This window comes from Uloborus diversus, chromosome 4, assembly GCF_026930045.1.
Source record: "Uloborus diversus isolate 005 chromosome 4, Udiv.v.3.1, whole genome shotgun sequence".
Classification (NCBI taxonomy): Eukaryota; Metazoa; Arthropoda; class Arachnida; order Araneae; family Uloboridae; genus Uloborus; species Uloborus diversus.
In genome coordinates, this window is record NC_072734.1 from 118,935,921 (window position 1) to 118,955,402 (window position 19,482).

The 19,482-nt window shown below is 34.3% G+C and overlaps 1 protein-coding gene across 1 annotated transcript in view; it reads left to right on the forward strand.

Moving 5' to 3' along the window:
* Positions 1-8,654: 8,654 nt before the first annotated feature.
* Positions 8,655-19,482, forward strand: part of LOC129220792 (Y+L amino acid transporter 2-like) — a 37,616-nt gene continuing 26,788 nt past the window's right edge. Inside the window, exons 1-2 of the mRNA XM_054855222.1 lie at positions 8,655-9,141; positions 14,548-14,673. Coding sequence (XP_054711197.1) covers positions 8,655-9,141; positions 14,548-14,673 — 613 coding nt within the window. The remainder of the gene's footprint in view (positions 9,142-14,547; positions 14,674-19,482) is intronic.

Consider the following 19,482-nt stretch of genomic DNA (forward strand, 5'->3'; position numbering starts at 1 on the left):
AGGACATAAAAATTCTAGAATTTAAGGACAAATTGCCGATATAAGCACCTAAACAAGTTTTAAATTTCGAATAACAAGTCAAAATAGTAAACAGAAAAATAATTTAGAGCAACATAAGAACATGAATAATAGAACAAAGGCAAGGTCAAAAGGATGAACACTAAATTAGAGAAGAAAAAAAAATCCAATCTCCTAAAGGAAGGGGAGCAATTTAGGATGAGGTGTGTTCCCTAGCAGTTCCTTCAAAGATGGATGGAGCTGATTGAAGAATTTGAAACGAGTATGATTAAAATTTGGACAATTGGAGAGGATATACAACACTGTCTGACGTTTGACGCTTCTATTTTTGCATCGTGTCGGTGTTACAATAGCAATAATAATATTTGTACTGTTTTTATCGAGGGAAATGTTTCCACGTGCGAAGTAAAAGTATCTAAAAAAGAAATATAAAAAAAAATATTTTTTACAATTCACGCAAAATGATTAAAGATTTAGAGAGAAAATTCCAATTTCCGTTAAGGATGTAAAATGATTGTGTAATTTCACTTCGAATCTGCTGTGAACGAAGAGAAGAGAAAAAAAGTTGAAGAATAACTTACTTTCAGCACTTAAAAAAATTCGTTGCTTTTTTATTTTGCAACCAGTAAATCTCAGAAAAGTAACGTTTTGAAATTAACTACTTAAACTTAATCTCCGTAAAACATCAAAGAATTCGGAAGGATTGTTTACTTTAGACTTGTAGTTATTAAAAAAACATGAATCATTCTCTCTATTTTTAACTTACGGTCTCTGAACTTAAACATGCCAGCAGACAGATTTTTTTATGCTGGTAACTGCGCGTTGCGATTAAAAGTTGAACGTATCATTTGATTTCAAAGTTCGAGATGTATATCTCTTTTATGCCGAGCAGTAATAATCTTTGGAGGATGCTTTAAAATTAATTATTTGAAGAAAATGTAATTGTCGTAAAAAGCGGTGATAATATAAAGAAAGAGGAACAGAGATGCAGCAAAAAGGAGGGGGAGGGTTCCCGCCCCCCGCAGAAGCATTGGTTTTAACATAAATGTGAATTATAATACCATAGTTTATACATATGAAAGGACTGTTTTGATCAAAAAAAAAACCCCCACCAGAAGGTATTTTTGGTCAAAAAACACCATCCAGAAAGTTCTTTGATTAAAAAAAATCCAGAAGGCATTTCTGGCTGCGCTAGTGAAGAGGCAGTGACGTGCAATCTCACGTTTAAAAAACAGTTACAATAATTTTAGCCTACTTTCCCAGTAAAAGTCAGAGAAAGAAGAAAAAAAAGCATGAAAAAAGGCTTAATGCATCTTGAAAATATCGCGAAAAAAAAAAAAAAATAAATAAATAAAAAAATAAAAATAATAATACTAATTAAATAAATATCGAAGAATTGGAAAGTAGGGTATTGAGATGGAGAAAAATGTCTGTCGGTATGTCTGTCAGTCTCCCCCCTAATAACTTTTGAGTGAATAGTCCGATTCGAACAAATTTTTTTTATTCGAAAGATCTCAACGAGGACACCTCATCCCTGCATTTCACTTTTTGATCTGAAATATTTTTCGTTCAATTTTGAACAGTTCAAAAAAACTTAACATTAGCGCCTACCGGGAAATTCAAGGTAATTCCGAACTTAGAGGCGAATTTGCTTCAAACAAACCTTCTAGGAAAAAGCTTTTAATGAGAAACGTGTATAGAAAATATCTTTTTGATTTGAACAGTTTTCCCGTTAAATTTTGAACAGTTCGAACTCCTTAACATTAGCGCCTACGGGGAAACTGAAAGTCAATGTAGATTCCGCACTTAAAGGCGGATTTACTTTAAACCAATTTGTTGAAAATAGCTCTTGACAACAAACTCTCGACTCCGACAATTTTGGGGCACCTAACTCCGACTCCTGTGCCCGACAATTAGTCGAACTCCGACTCCCCGACTTCGACTTTGACTTCATAGCTTTGGCAAAAATTTATACACGGAGGAAAAATGACTGACTCCGACTCTTGGATATTCGAATCCGACTTCTTTATCCCGAACTAAGTTCAACTCCGACTCTGCAAACTTTGGCAGAGTTGCGGACTGGAAGGGAAATGACCGATTCCATCTCCGAGTCTTTAAATTAAACACCTTCGGTTCCCGAATGTGACTCTTTTATCCCAAAATGAGATTGACTCCAACTCGGACTCCGTAGCTATGGTATTTACCGTGAAATAATTATTGTTAATATGATTTGTTTTCATTTTCACTCTAAAGTTTTAGTTTATGTATTCAGTTTTTGGCGGAGAAATTCGGAGTTCTTAATGTTTCTACTTAAAGATATGCGCACACTATTTTATTTTCGACAATGAAAATCATTTCTTTAGTTGTCATTTTATTATTTTTATTACTTTTTGAAATTTCATTATTCATTTTTAAAATTATTTTTTGGCAACAGAGGCTTTTCCCTTTTTGAAAGCGGCTAAAGATTTTTTTTTAATGGAATAAAATGTATTTGCTGCTTTGTTTAAAAGGTGCTGCTACTTTATTTGTTCGTTTATTTATTTTTTACGCATCTAATTCTTTAGATGAGCGAGTCATATTTTATTTCCAGAAATCGGCTTAAGATATTTTTAAAAATATGATATAAAAAATTTGCGATTTAAGCTAATTTTGAGAATTTTTGATCAGATACTATAAAGTCGATATTGGTATACGGGAAAGTAGGCTCGTTTAGTTCTGGACGGAACTTCTTGTTAAATCTTTAAATAAATTTTGATGTATTTTTTTCAATCTCAAAATTAATAATTGAAATTCGTTGTGTCCTTTACTTTTAAGAATTTAGTGCGTAAATTTCCTAGGACGGATACAAGGGAAGGGCGATGGAGGTGATCGCTCCACCCTTGAGAGACCCTGCAGTGACTATTTTTCAGAATTGAAGTCCTAAATTGCAAGTCTAGGTCCTTTTTTATGTCTAGGAAATGAATAGGGTTTGAATATCCTTTCAAGAAACTTTTTGGAATGGAAGTTAAAAAAAAAAAAATCAGTTTTCGACGTCCTTCGATGATGTTAGGGGGAGGGGGTTAGAAACATTTCCCCGGGCTTATTACAAAATTAAAGTTCTGAAACGCAATTTTAGAATACCTCAAGAAATATTTTAGGGGACCTTCTTGGCTAAATCTCTATATAGTAGATTGATTTAGAAAAAAGCCTGTGGCAGCGCCACTTCCCAAGCATGTATAAATCAGATACATATTAAGAAATTTGTTTAAAAATCATCCGACCCACCTTGAAAACTTTCTGTTTCCGCCCTTGGTAAATTAATATTAGTATTTTGGGTAAAATAGACGCGGGAAGAGAAGCTTAGAAACCGCGAAGTTGGTAGTTCGTTGATTTTTTTTTTTTTTTTTGGTTACATCATAGTAACACGAGGTACCATCGAGATTCAAAAAACTTATCAAAACATTCTACAGTGGTGGTAAAAAAAATTGCATCACCCGCGAAATACAAATATTTTTAGCATTTATAAGTAATAATTGTGAAATATTTAACGGTTCTTGCATCATATAACAAGAATTGGCATCGGCACATAACGCAAGCTATTGCGTAAGATTGCGTCATCCTTCTAACTGTATAAAAAAACCAGTTGAACGTTCGACGCATTCATTTATGATCTGGCGACTTATGAGTTGCAGTGTGTCGAAATACGGTCAACTGACACCACAAAGGAAGAGTGTTACCGTTGCATTGGACAAAGGAGGATTGTCGTCACGTTTCATAGCAAAAAGAATAAACTGTTCGCAATCGACTGTTGCTCGACTACTGAATAAGCTAAAGAGCACTGGAAACACATTAAGAAAGAGTGGCAGTGGTCGTCCACGAATATACAATGCAGCACTGAACAGGTATTCGATACGACTCGGTCTTCGGAACAGACAATCATCTTCCAAAGACCTTAAAACAGCATGGGAAAACGAATCGGTTGTTCAAGCATCCACGTCTACTGTACGAAAACGACTGTGTGATACGAGTTTGGTTGCACATCGACCACGAAAGAAGCCATTGTTGACCAACAAAATGAGGAAACAGCGTCCAGAGTGAGCAAAAGCTCACCAAGGGTGGACTGTCGATCAATGGAAATCAGTTGTGTTTTCGAACGAGTCCAAATTCAATCTGCATGGGTCCGATGGACAGCACACAGACGCCGCAAAGGAGAGGAATATCATCGCAACTGCATTCAACACACAGTCAAGCATCCCGTATCCAGATTATTTGGGGATGTATTTCTGATCAAGGAGTTGGTGGGCTTCTCTTTGTGCAAGGAACAGTAAACGCTGAGGTGTATATTGGCATTTTGGAGGAGAAATTGCCTCCTACTATCCGGGATCACTTTACTTTAGTTCCAAACGTCATTTTCCAGGATGATTCTGCTCAGTGCCATAGGGCAAAACTGGTAAGAAACAATTTAAAAACCTTTATCATGACATTAGGCTAAAATTGACATGGGGTTGTAGTTTTTTTTTTCCTCTAAACTCACACACAGGTTCAGAAATGAAAAAATGAGCATGGGGTCAGCAGTTTGTCTTGGCCCGGAAACAGCCCCGATCTAAATCCGATCGAAAATTGTTGGAATAGAATGGGTATAGAAGTGATAAACATAAGCCAACATCACTTGCAAAACTCCGGGAATCAGTAATTCGTGTCTGGCACCATGAACTCAGTAAAGAATACATTCAATCACTCATCCGTTCAATGCCCCGTAGATGTCAAGCTGTCATTAAAGCTAGAGGCGGACCAACGAAATTTTAGGTTATATTTTATGATGTTCAAACATCTCCATGTAACTTTTGTTTATTTTTGAACAGAAGGAGTGTTACAATTAAAACTTCTACTTACTTTTTCCTCGTCCACTTGGCAACGTGGATGCACTTCACATTGTACTTGTTACAGTTTTGGTCATGTATTTCCATAAATAAAGTAAACAATTATCGGATTCCTGCTGTTAAATGTTTATTTTCATCAGTTTTGCAGAATTTCACATACATTCATTGTTAATCGGTGACCAAAACTTCTCACATATCCCATTGTTGTGAAAATGCGAGGCTGATGCATTTTTTTTTTACCAGCACTGTAAAAAAGCTTTTCTGGGAGTCAATAATAATAATGTGCAAACTTTTTTCTCAAGACCTAAATAAAATAATTCTTTAAATAAAAAGCATGGTACGAAAATTTGAACCTTAATCTTTTGGACATTAAATGTACGCATTTTCAAAAACATTAAATCATTTTTTGGATTTAACAATTCTAGTTAGTTTTATATAAAAATGTTGTACGGAGAGTTGGTCGAACGGCTGTATTCGACTTACTGGTGCAAGAGCTCCAGCTGACTGTACTGCGGCAAACTAAGAGCATATTCAACTCGAACGCAATTGATCGTACTTAATTCGATCGAATTCTATCCACCAATAGTGCAGCCAGGAATGAGGTAGTAAGAGCCAAAATAAATTTAGAAATAACCAGTGCAAATGGTAGGGTGAACCTCTGCTCCGTCTTAGGAGAGAAAGTACTAGTAGCCCTAATAGGTGCTTCTATACAGCATGATTTAGAAAAACTTTTTAAGGAAAGCCTACCTAGGACTGCAACTTTAAACGCATTTTACTTTAACTTGAAAATGTCCACTTACTACATCCCTATGCTTCTCACTGCCTCAAATATCCTTTGCCTGATCCAGAAGGAAATTTCTTGCTACTCTACGTTTATATAGAATTCGACAGAATCGAACACAATCAAGTTGAACGTGCCCTTAAGTTTATTTCGTAACATTTGTTTGATTTAGAGCTCTTAAGTCAAAGCCTGCCTATACTCCGGCTTCTAAAGTTGACTGACCTGCAATTGCGAATTAATTTGGAAAAATTAACTGAACAGGACAAATCTCAGAACAACCTCTTCATCCTCTCGTATCTCAAAGCAGCGAAACAACGTCAGGGGTATTTTAAACTTGCAGTAGCAACCCGACGCTGCCCTTGCTAAAACGTTATAATTTTGTGTCTCAAAAGCATGGCAAGATATATTCATGAAATACACCACCAGCTCAGTCATTCCATCCGAGGACTGCAGTTTCGTGCTTATTAGCACTCATCAGCTCGGAATTGAAAGTGACTGAGCTGAAGGTGTAAAATCTTATGTGGAAGCCAAGAGTGCCAAACAAACTGGTAGCTAATATAAATAGTATGTATTTCAGCCTTAGCGCTGGCTATAGGTCGGTAACTTGTTGAAAATACCATGCCTTGCCTTCAATCTTCGAGTTGAACCGAACCATTGCTTCGGTCACTCGTCTGGTCAGTGCTAATTTTGTATTCGCTACCAGTTTGTTTGGCACTCTTGGTTTCCTTAAGAGTTTTTTCACTTCCAGCTCAGTCACTTCCTATTCCGGGCTGATGAGTGCTAATAAGCACGAAATTGCAGTCCTCGGATGGAATGACTGAGCTGGCGGTGTATTTCATGTATTTCTGCCTTGGCTATAGGGCAGTAACTTACTGAAAATGGCAAGGTATTGTTTAGTCGCTTGGGGTTTGTCGGACCCTTTGTCTACGTTTCTGTGAAGTCCGAAATTGGAGAATATTGATATCGAACCCTGCAAATGTTACTGTGATACACCGAAATTGGAGAATATTGACATAGGACCCTGTATAATGTTACTGTGCTAGACCAAAATTGGAGAATATCGGTTCTTACCGGTGGTTTACTTAAAGTCTTTTGTTTGTGAATTTTTATATTCAACGGTCAGTGTTGAAACTTATTATGTATTTCTGACTTATACAACATAATATAGTTTTTGCATTTTTTCCTGAATTCTTCACTCCCAAAAGCGCAGTGAGGGTGATCGAATCCCTTTCCAACCCTATGATATAACATGCATCTTTTACGTTTCCCATCATAATACAGTAGCTTATATACCTGAAAGGACTATCAGGACTGCCCCTCAACCCGCTCAGAGAGTTAATTTTGGCTGCGTAGTCAGGCCCGTTATTTCAAATGTTTCCAGGGCGGTGGAGGTCAAAGGGTGCATATGATCAACTCAGTACATATGTTATCGTAAAACAAAAAAACTTCGCCCACATATATGGAAATAGATTGATGTTTCAAAGTGGGGCAGGAGGCCATTTAACCCTCCTGACCCCCCTAAATGACGAGTCTGTGCGCAATGCCTTCACGAAACAATAGTTTGAATCAGATCGAACCACTCTAATGCTTAATGAAGCTGAAGCAATCACTGGGAATGTCGTATACATTAACTTTCGAAAATTGCACGGTGATCCTTAACCTCTAACGATTTGCTGACCATGCAAATAAGAAATCCTTTATCTAAGTTCAGTGTGTCCTCTTCTTCTCCCCCTCCCCCACCCCCCACACGTGCAATTCTACTTTATACAAGATAAATCCTAATCCGAGTAAGACGATCCGGTTTGAATCAGTACTACTGAACTTCGGTCACCTCTTCGTTTGTATAAAACTTCTTCGATAAATCGTCTGCTCTTCCTGTTTTGTTTGATGATTTATAAAAAGAAAACCACAGAGTAGCCTAAATACGCATGCCTCTGCAAAGTTGGATATTTATAAAAACGCATGATCTCTAGAACAGTTTTGCAAAGAAAGTCAGCCTGAGTTAAACAGAAATTCGTTAATCTTTTTAAGTGTGAGAGAGAAATTATGGACAGTATTAGAATGTTACGGAAATTTTAAGATGAGTGTTGTGCGTGTGTGATTCAGAGCTTATTTTGTATTTTTTTACGAAGATGTCAATTTTTGTGCGCTAGTAACTATTTTATTCGTAGTTGTGTTTCAGTATTTCTTAAATTGAATGTGATTGAAATTAGAGGTGATACGGACCTTTATTATTTTTTTTTACAGATTTTGTTTTAAATGATTTTAGCAGTATTCGAATAATGTAAAGCATTCGTTTCCTATTTATGGTTTGTAAGAAGCTTGACGGAATTGGCGCTCTGAAAGTTTTTCTCTTCTGAATCTGCTCTGCTTCTTTTTTTTTCCTTCTCTTCCAATGTTCAAAAAAAGTCTTTCGTATCACTGAATATCAGTAAACATGACTGCGTTTTGACCTTATTTTTTACCGTATTTTCATTCTTCAAACGTGGTGTAAATAAACGCAACAGAAATTGATTGATTTTCATTCTAGTGAGAAAAGAAATACGGAAGTGAATTTTGAGGTGATATTATGTCTTAGAGTTTCTATTCCAGTCCATGTGAAAACTTCTGAAAATACTGAACTAAATTATTCAAGATTTATATTCTTGAGAGAAAAGGAAAGAGATTTTTGAAGGTGCGATTTCATCCAAGTTTCTACTCTATTTTCCATATAAACTCCAGAAAGTTCTAAAGAAGATTGTAAAAGTCGATTGCCATAACATTTCAGAGAGAAAAGAAGGAAAGGAAATGGACTCTGAAGTGCGATTTTATTCGAGTGCTCACTAAACTTCATATGGAAACTTCTAAAAGTTCTAAACTAATTTGTAAAAGTAGATTGATTCCCGTTCTAGTGAGGAAAGGAAAAGGGAAATAAAACTCTGAAGTACGATTTCATCTGAGTTTGTAACTCAAGTTTTTATGCAAACTTCTAAAAGTTCTTTAAAAATTTTGCAAAAATGGTTGCGATATGCAGTTCGTCAGAAACCACATCGCTTCTTCCTCAAAAACTGAAACGGGACACTGCGGACAAGAATGTGTCTTTCAAGAAGAACTTAGGCCTGCTCAATGGGTCCACTCTCGTTGTTGGTGCCATCGTGGGAACTGGCATCTTCGTCTCACCCAAAGGTGTCCTCACCGAAGCAGGGTCCATGGGCATGGCACTGGTGGTATGGTGTGCCACTGGCATTCTATCCATCATAGGTGCTTTGTGTTACACGGAACTTGGAACCACATTCCCGAAGTCGGGAAGCGATTTCACTTATCTAAGAATGTCTTTCGGGGAACTACCTGCGTTCTTATATTTGTGGGTGTTTATGCTTATAATAGCCCCCGTGGGGAATGCTATAGCAGCTTTGGCATTTGCAAACTATGTTCTCGAGCCGTTCTTTCCGTACTGTTCCATTCCCCAAGGGGCCATTCGTCTTATTGCCGCCAGTATTTTATGTGAGTATATCACTTTTTTTTTTTTTTTTGAAAGATTTTGATATTGTCTTACATGTAGAACAGTTAAAAATAACAACTTTGGGTGGAGATTTTTTTTTCTGAGGTGATTTTTTCCGAAGTGCAATCTACAGGGTTAGCATAAAAATATCCCTTTTTTAAAAATTTAAATTTCATAAATTATAACATTTACGACTACAAATGATACATAAATATATAAAGATAAACATTCTAAGTTTTTTTGAAAGTACGTAATTACCACTGTCGTTCCGAAACGCTTGGTTTTTTGCCGTGCAAGTGATGTTGATTTACCCCTCAATGATTTACCCTTTATGCGTTTGCCAGCCAGATTCCCAGACCTAACCCCGTGTGATTTTTTTATGGGGTTCCGTCAAAGACAATATTTGTACACCCCCACTTTCTAAAACATTGCAAGAACTGGAAGATCACATTTCTGTAGCATTCCGAAAAATTAACAGTGAAATACTCCAAAATGTATGCAACGAACTAGAATACAGATTTGGTGTGTGTCGCGTTACGAAAGGGGCACACACATTGAACATTTGTGAGTGAAAAAAACCTTTAACAGTTTATTTTTATGTATTATTTATAGTGGTAAGTGTAATAGTTTATGAAATATAAAATTTTTAAACCAGGTATTTTTTTATGCTAACCCTGTAAGTATTTTTTTCAGCTGTCAGTTACTTGTTGAATAGCTAAAATATGTATTGAAATTGTAATGAAGCTTCAATTAATGTTTTTCATTTCACGTAACACTTTTTTTGAATCACGAAGAAGTAAAGAATGAAAAACTTCTGAGTTTTCAAAATCCAAGACACGAAAAGTTTATGCGAATGCTAATTAAAATTTGGGGTGCTAACAAAAATAACTACATTTATAGATACTCTAAATTGAGTTTTTTAATGCATGTTTTTCTAGTTTGAAACGGATTCTTGAATCTGTTGATTTTCTCGAATTTTTAATCAAAGTCAGTTTGCTGTCGGTTGCTCTTTTCTTGTTTATTTATCGTCAAAAAAAATTGTTGAATTTGAAGACATTTTATGGATTACATTTTCATTTAGCAAATGAAAAAGTAATTAATCAACCAAAACATTTATTCAATTATGAGCAGCAATCCATTAATAGTTTTTTATTTTCGAAAAATGCAAATTTACACGCATAACTAATGTTTTTAAAAAACTATTTTATTGTTAGGCTTTAAGGTGTTTTGCTCCAAGAAAACTATTTTTTATTTATTTAATTATTTTTTAGGTACTGTTATTAATTCACCTGTTTATTACATATCATTTGTTTATTTATTCCTTTTTTGCTTACTTATTTACCTACTCTTTTTATTTTGGCAAATAACATTTTTGTTTTTAAAAGAGGCTCTTAAAATCTATTCATGCATTTTTAATGAATCTAATGAGCAGAAGTAAAACTCTTAAAATCATATTCAATAATTCCAGTCCTGAATATTTTAGTATTATTATCTCGATCACACCTCCCCCATTACAATACACAGAAAACTATACGCACTAGGAGATTTCGTACTTGAGGTTTTAATGGGGTATGAATCAAGCTTGAAGTCAATTACGAAAGAATGTAATCGATTACGATTATGATTACGAGCACGAAAAATGGGGGATTGCAATTACGATTATAATCCTCTGAAAAAACGTAATTACGATTACAGCAAGTCGCCGATTATGTAGAAGATGTAATCGATCACGATTATAATATGCTGATTATGATTTTTATTACGATTACAGACTTAAAATATAATGTGTATATATATATTATTCATTTGCATCAACAACGTGATAATTGAAAATTATAATTTTTAATTTAATATTAAAGAGATAATTGCAACTCCATTTAGTATTAACTTAAAGATTACTTATTTTGAATTATTGCGCTGTTGCAGTAAAAGTGCAACATATGAAAAATAAAAAAAAAAACATCGAAAAAATTCAAACTGCGTACATTACACAACGCTACAATGACTGTACATTGTATACAGGTTGAGGTACAGGCCCACAGTGCATATTGTTTTCGACTCAACTGTTCCTTATTATTTTGCCATTGCAGAAGTTCTGTCTTAGCTCTAGCTTAAGGGCAATGACTTACTGCTAAACTGCTCAACATTTTAGAGCTTATAATTTCTGAAAATTGTGTGGTATATTTCAGCATTGTATTCTCAATTACGAGCACGAAACTCCCTTATCCCTACTCCTGAAGACCTAATAGAAGAAATCGTGATTTTTTCCGACTCAAAATCAGCACTTGAAGCCATACGTAACGGTATTACAAGACTGACACAAGAAATTAATTTTTTTCTCCACTCACTCAAGACAACCTGCATTCTCCAGTGGATCCAAGCTCATGTCGGAATCGAGGGAAATGAGTGTGCAGATGCCCTTGCAAAGGAGGCACGTGACCAAGACCAACCACTAACAGCCACCTTCAAAGACGTTAATGATGTAGCCAGGCGAAGGATCTATAATCAGCTTTTCAGCAAGGCAACAATCCCTGACCTCCACTGCCCAAGAAACCTCTCTTCTACAATAGCTAGGCTACGTACTGGACATTTCAAGGGCATGAAGATTCTACCAAATAATTTTAAATCCTATCCCATCTGCAAGCACTGTCCCTATTCACAACTAACCCCGGACCATGTCTTTAATTGCCAGGCCATTATTCGCTCCCTCCTCCAACTTGGTGCACCACCACATGAAATCCTTTACAGTCATCGGGCTCCAGAATTAGCGGATCTTGTTTTTAAGACTTTTGGAGCCATTTAAACCTTTCGCACTCTGCACTTCTTTGGACACGACAACAACAACATTCTCAATTATGTAGTATAACCTCAGTTAATTTAATGCACAGCTATTATAAAAAAAAAAAACCTCGTATGGTTCTTTATGCAGAAAAACTACAATGTAGTGAAATACGCAGAAAGTGTAAATAAAAAATACGGAACTAAACAGTTGAAAATTTAAAAAAAAAAAAGAAATGCATGTAAGTGTAATTAATACTTTAGAGATGTTTTTTTCCCTCATTCTTTGAGAAGTGAAAAAATTTTCAGCAATGCTAAACAATCGTTGAACTGGAGCAGATGAAGACTTCGGTAGTATTATTTTTAGTAAAAGGGTACATATGAGTGTTAGATCCTTACAATTCTACAAGATCAATTTTATGATCATTTAATAAGCTATATGCATATGCTTTGATTTCCTTCTTGAATTAATCACTTACTAAGAAAATTTCTCTTTTACAAGGGCTAAAAGGTTTCAACTTAATACTCATAAAAAAATAAGATTGGGCAGAACACGTTTTGCTATGATTTCCACTTTTTAGTCATAAAGCTTTTCTTTTTTTTGCATAAATGAGTATTTTATAATAGTATTTATACATCACAGTTTCAATGCAGCAGTGAAGTACAACTATTCTTAATTTAAAAAAGTAGCGTAAGACGATAATTAAATTTCAAAATTTGTGTTAAAATAATTCCTTGATAAAATAAAACGTAAACAAATTTATAAAATTTAATAATGCGAACTTTTTTCTCTCATACATACTTATTAACTAGAGATAATATCAGTTGCAAACATATAAAACATACATTTAAAATGAAACTATGCGAGAAATTATTTTGAAAAAAAAAATATTCACCAGGGTTTAGATTAGATGTCGTGTAGTAAAAATAAAGGCACTATACATACGTAAGAGTGTTTAAAGAATCGCTGAAACACAAATGCAAATTCGGTTTTCTTCTGACAAAATCTTTTTTTAGTCATTCATTACTTTCTCATGAAAGAATTAAAAAACCAAAAGGTTTTTGTTGCGCGAGCTGAAATACGATTTTGAGGCATTGCATGATTGCCCATCATTGACAGATGCAAAAGCAAAGGAAAGTTGCAACCTATTAAATGTTCATATTTTGGCTATTGGATATTGTTAATTGACCCTCAAAACTAAAAAATTCACCATTGCCGAATTTTAAAACACCGTGGTTGATTTTTAATGTATTTTTAAAAATCCACGCGCAAAAGTGCGCGCTTCTGAAACGTCACGAGCCTACGTAACAGGGCGCGAATGGGCAGCCTTCCGCCGAAGATCCCTTGTTTTCGCTAGAAACATTTTGAGCGCGCTGATATTTTTATTTTTTAGAAATTCAATAATCCTTTTGAACACACTATGGAGACCGGATTCGTTAAAGCACAATCTAAATAATCTTCCTCATGTAACATCAATGAGGATATTCGAATATTTCCGAGAGGATGAGAGGTTCAATGTTCCAGAAACGCAAGGAGTTAAATCTAGAAAATATTTTATTCAAACTACTAATGATATACATAGATATAGATTGATTGATACCGCCACGAAATTTGTTTAAGCAGCCGCCGAAGGCGTCAACATCGGTGTTAAAAGGCGAATGATAATATTGAGAAAAAAAGAGACAAACATTGATTAATACCGTCGCTAAATTGTCTAAGCAGCCGCCGAAGGCGGAAACTCTGGCGCAAAAAGGCGAATGGCGTAAAAAGGCGGACCAGCTTATTTTTATACTTTGTACAGCTTATTTTTATACTGGTCGCCGCACGCGGCTAGTATAAAAATAAAATTGAAAAATCGAAAACTTCCCTATGTAAGAATTTGGGAAAACGTTCCGAAGAGGCCTTGAGACGTGACACTTGAGATTTATGACTCTCATTTGCAAACAGAGATGAGCACTGAATTGCTTGAAGTTGTTTTCTATGTTACTATTGAACTATGTTTTCTTTCCATGTTATAGTAGTGAAAGGATTATGGAAAATGTGTGACCTTTTTTGTGGCTACTCGAGAGCAAAAACTACTCCATGAAATCGAATTTTTTTACCGGTGTTTTATGAATGAACACCCCCAATGAAATTTTTAACATAACAGGGAAGACACTATTATCTGTATTAAATGTATTCTTGTACAAATTGTCGTGTGATGCAACAGTTCTTCCAAAAAAGATTGCGCCAATAGGCATTTTCAAGATAACCTTCATATAAGTGCTTTTGATATGTTAATATTTTTAACTTTGACCAAAATGGCAGCTCATCGGCCAGTATGAAAAAATTAACTTTATTTGCCCTAGGAACGGATATCGTTCCAGGTATAATTTCCGATCTTTCCCTACTAGGAGAAAAGTGGATTAGTTCAAAGTAGTGTTGGGGAACTGTAGATTGTTATGTAAACGAGCGTTGTTGAAAATACCAACTCCAGGTTTTATACTGGTTCCTTTCATTTTCTTTTTAAACTAACGCGCCAACAACGTCTGTGGTAGGTTAACTGTTCTGTTTTGATGAGATGTGTTACTTCATTTTTTCCAGGTTAGTTGTACTGTTTTGATAAGTTGTGTTATTTTCTTTTTCTTAGGTCTGTTAACTTATATAAACTGCCGAAATGTTGAATGGGCAACGCGAGTCCAAGATATCTTCACATTTGCCAAAGTCATCGCTTTAATAGTCATAATCATCGCTGGATTGTACCATTTATTGCGCGGTAAGTTGAACTTAAATTTATTTGTTTATTTATTCGTGAATTTATCGTTACCTAAGTTTTAGATTACAAACCTATACCTTCCATTGGAGATTTTATAGTAGTTGGAATGCATTCTTGTTTTTAAAAATACCTTTGCAACTATAGATGCTGCATAATTAGATAACTGCTCCATAGCATCAGCCACGGGCCATAATTGAACGCGAAAGGATAAACAGAACCGGGACCACCGTGACAAAAATGCGCGCTTTCTTCGGTCCTTCCGGGCCTGGAACAACTGCGAAAAATCTAGGTGGCGCTACAGTCTAAGCGATTGAGATTCAAATCAACAATCCAATGTTTTGCTTTACGTTTTCCAACGACCGTTACTGAAAATGTTTGACCTTTCACCTTTCTGTAAGAAATGAATTGATGATTAACTGAAATAAAGGTAAGTGATCTGAAATGTTACTTCAAATGATTTAGTAACCTTTATTAAGGTTATGTTTTAATGTTTGCGTAAGACAGTTGTTTCACACTTCTTACAGGTTGAATTTGTTGTTAGTCTCTCTATTGCTTTTTTAAAGGAATCCTTCCGATCTTGTAAATTCAGCTTTGCACTTGCATTAAAGATTAGTAAAAACGTTCAGATTATCATTGTTTTTATTAAGTTAAAAAATCTGTGCAACGATTTAAAAGGAAAGTTAAGAATTCGATTGCTGAATCTCAGACAGCATATTGCAAGTTATATAGTGTCTTCAATTTACAATCTACTGCTATACCTACAACATCAAATATATTTCAGTTTTACATGAATAACTTTAATGTTAATTACTTTCTAAAATGCCATCTTTCTAGAATGGATAAACAAGTGAATAAAAGTAATTTCATAAGTTTAAAATATTGAATTGGTATTTTGGAAGTAAAAATGTATTACCAATCCAAATATCAACTGAATATTCGGTGCATCTGCAATTGATTATCAATGTTTAATGAATATTTAGAAAAAAATATTTTTTTAAACTTTAGCTGCACATTTGGTTTAAATTATAGGAGAATGAATTTAAAGTGCTAAATTTTTCTCTTATTTCCTAAGTAAAATATTCAATTATTTAATTTATTTATTTTGGTTATATGCATGAGTATATAACGTTTTCTATGTTTTTCTCTTTTTAACCTACTATTTTTACTTTTTGAACTAATGGTGGTTATTTTACAATAATAATTGTTCTGATAAGTACTGTGTTATAGAGAAAGAGATATGAGAACCTTTCATGTGTCTTTCAAAGGGAAGTCTTAACTCTAAATTTGACCTATCTATTGAATTTATAAATATGCTTTAGTATATATATTCTTGAAAAACCATTCAACTCAATCTTGCTTAGTTGGGATTTGTTTTCAGTGCAAAATAATTGTACACAGAAATATTTTTATCTTAAGACCTATCAAAAAATGACATCATTTTCAACCTTTCTTTGTTTCTGTTTTTTAATTTTATATTACATATTTTAATGATATTAAGAGTTGCCACTAAAAGGCTCGAAAACGTATCGATATTATCTTAAATGTTTGATGGAATGTATATTGATTTTCAAATTACAAGATAATAATGATAACAATAAAAAAAAATACCTTGTCTATTTATTGGTAAACACATTTTCATAGTATTGTCATGTATAATATGCAATTAAAAATTTGTTTCTGTTGAAAAATCTTTTTTTTTTTTTTTGGATGATCAGGCTTTTAGCAACGTTTTCAAGAAAATTTATTTTGAAGATTTTCACCATTTTACTTTTTGTTGAGAAAATATTTTGCTTCAAAATTATTTGTTGTTATTTTTTTTCTTTTTACTTTAATCTGTGGAAAACAATTCATGGGTAAACACATTTTAAGAAAATTTAATTTGCTCTTTCAATGAAAAAAAGCTTGCAATCGAGTATATTGTCAGCGAACGAAGCAAAACGTTCGATCGCTTAGCGTGACTCACTCAACTGTGTTCCGGGCCCGGGTAGAAAGAACGCGCGGCGACGAATGGAGCGCGCGCTTTGTCACGGTGGTCCCGACAGAACTCAAAAGTAAACGGGCAAAAGTTGTTGAACGGGCAAAAGTCGCAAAAACGAAAAATATTCTGCCATCATCGATAGAAATTCAGAGTTTTTTTTTTTTTTTTTTTGAAAATTCGCAGTAAGCATTTCGCAGTAAGTTTTCTTATTAAATTTCACTCAGGGTTTTCTAGTTCAGGGGTGGACACAGAATACCATTTTAGAGGAAGTCATGCTGTAAAATGAATCGCCCCCCCCCACCCCCTCTCCATGAACGATCCTACGGTTTTGGGTACGAAAAACTTCTGAAACTGCTTGGGTGCCAATAAGAAGCACCAAATCGGACAGGAATAAGGCACGTAATTGACCATAAACCTTACTGATTAATTTCATAAGCAATGAAAAGTAGTACTGTAACTATTTACTTAAAAAAATTATTAATGAATTGAAAAAATTGAAAAGATTACTGAAATAATATACATTTTATCCATTAAGTGTTTGAACACAATGTTGACGGATAATATTATCGAAGGTACAGAGAGAAGGGTCATGACCCCAATGACACCCCCCCCCCCCCGGTATTCGCCTCAGGTATAGTTATTACGATCTACGTTTCTAACGCAGTAAAGTGAAATTATCATACGAAGTTCTATTTATCTGATCCCGGAATTTTTCGTATAGTTATGATTTTATGTTTATTGTTTTAAAGAAGTTTAATTTTCTAGTTTTTGCAGGAAAAAAAGTTTTTGTTTTGCCTGAAGTTTTTAAAAAAATATTTCTTTCCTTTTTACTTATTTTCTGACATTTTCAGTTTCATTAGTTTTTAGTGAATAGTTTCGAAGTTTTGCATTCATTTCCACGTGTTTTGAACTCACAAGTTGAATAGCTCGTTGCATTTTCAAACACAGCGTTTGAAAAAAAAAATGGTAACATTTGCTTAAAATCATAAAATCATTACTTATTTTTTACCATTAAAAGGTTTTTTAAGTAACAATTGTTTTCCCCTTTCATGTTTTCCCACATAAGTTTTGTCTCCTGTTCCCAGAAAAGCTTACTCAAGCGGGTTCCGCTGTATTTTCAATGCCTATTCGATAGTCTTGAGTCAATTAACAATTTTGCCCGGACGCCGTTCGGACGATGTGCGACGAGACTTCCTTTACTTGTCTGAGCACTGCTTGGATTGTGCATTTTTCTACACCCAATGCACTGATATGCTCGGCGTTTCTTTTTCCCCCAAACTTTCCGTTGCTCTTTACAAATGTTTCTCAACATCCGAGAGGCAGCTTAGCTAGTCGAATCAGAGTAAGGATATGTTTTATTGTTTGTTTTGGCATGAAAATTAAATTCGTTTTGACATGAAAAGTAGTTTGTTTGCGCTGAACCAAAATAGCATGAATTTCATGTTTTCATAATTTTTTTTCTTTTGCGCTTGTGTGTGTACGGGGGGGGGGGGGACACCAAAAATTACCGCCTTTGGTGTCACCCATGCTAGGTACGCCACTGCTGTTACATCAGTTAATTTCGGGTCTTCTAAAATTTTACCCTGATATTTTAAGGTAAAGATGAGTAATTGTTATACATAAGTAAATAAACCTTTGAGAAAAAATATAGAAAATACTGAAAAAATACTCACAAAACAAAGCAGATATTTCTATTTTAAAATATATTTACTGATTTATTAAATTTTCAGTAAAAAATGTTTTTTCACAAAGTAAAAATATTCGAGGACCGTAAACCAGCGCAGCGGATCGAACATTTATCTCCCTGTAAGACATTCCTTCCAGTTCAGTTCATTCTTCAGAAAACAAAACAACTTTAAGTAAAACCTCTTTTTTGCGTCGCAATTAAAAACAATCATAGATTAATGAATTCTGTACTTAAAACCGTTTTGACTGTTGATTTGAATTCATAAAATCGATATAAATACCAACTTAACATTGAAAAGTATGCTTGCTAATATTGGAAAAAATTAAACAGTTAAGTGGTTGTTGTTAATGGAAACAATTCGTAGAAATGACCAAAAAAATCTGCAGCCATTTTCTGAACTGTACTTTAGATCTTCTTTAATAACTAAAGTTTTGCAATCACCTTTAACTTTTCAGCTGGAGCGGCCTGTACACCAACATGAAAGGTCGCGTGTATTTCTTTGATGTAAGGGAATACGGAGCGAAGTGAAATAGTGAAATATTTACTCCGATTTTAGTGCCACTTACCTAGAAAGGCGAAATGGAATAATTCATTTCGTTTACTCATTCTGTCATTTTACTAAATCACTTCCGTATTCATTTATTAATTACTTTAATTTACACTCTTTCATTTAATAATTCGCCTATATTAATTCTTTCACTTATTTTCTTACTCATTTTCTATTTGATTCACTCATTTATTTCTTATGTATTAATTACTAAATTAATTCGTTTATTAGTTTATTGCTTCATTATCTTTTCATTTACTAAATTATCCTTTTATTTGCTCATTATTTTATTGAAAAATATCTTTAACTATCGAATAGAAAATATCTCATTCGAGAAATATTTCATTTTTACTTCGCCCCTTGAAAAAAAGTGGTGAATTTTCCACTTTTTACTTCCTTTTACAAAAAAAGTATTGTATTCGCAAAAACATTTTTACTCAAAAATCGACCTTAATTTCCATTTTGCTCCCCCCCCCCCCGAATGAATGTTGAGGGTTTTTTTCCCCCCGACTCGACCACACGTGGATAAGTGCCTAAGAACGTATAGACATGCGAAATAACCATTTTGGCGATTCTCAAGAAAGAAATAACGAGTTT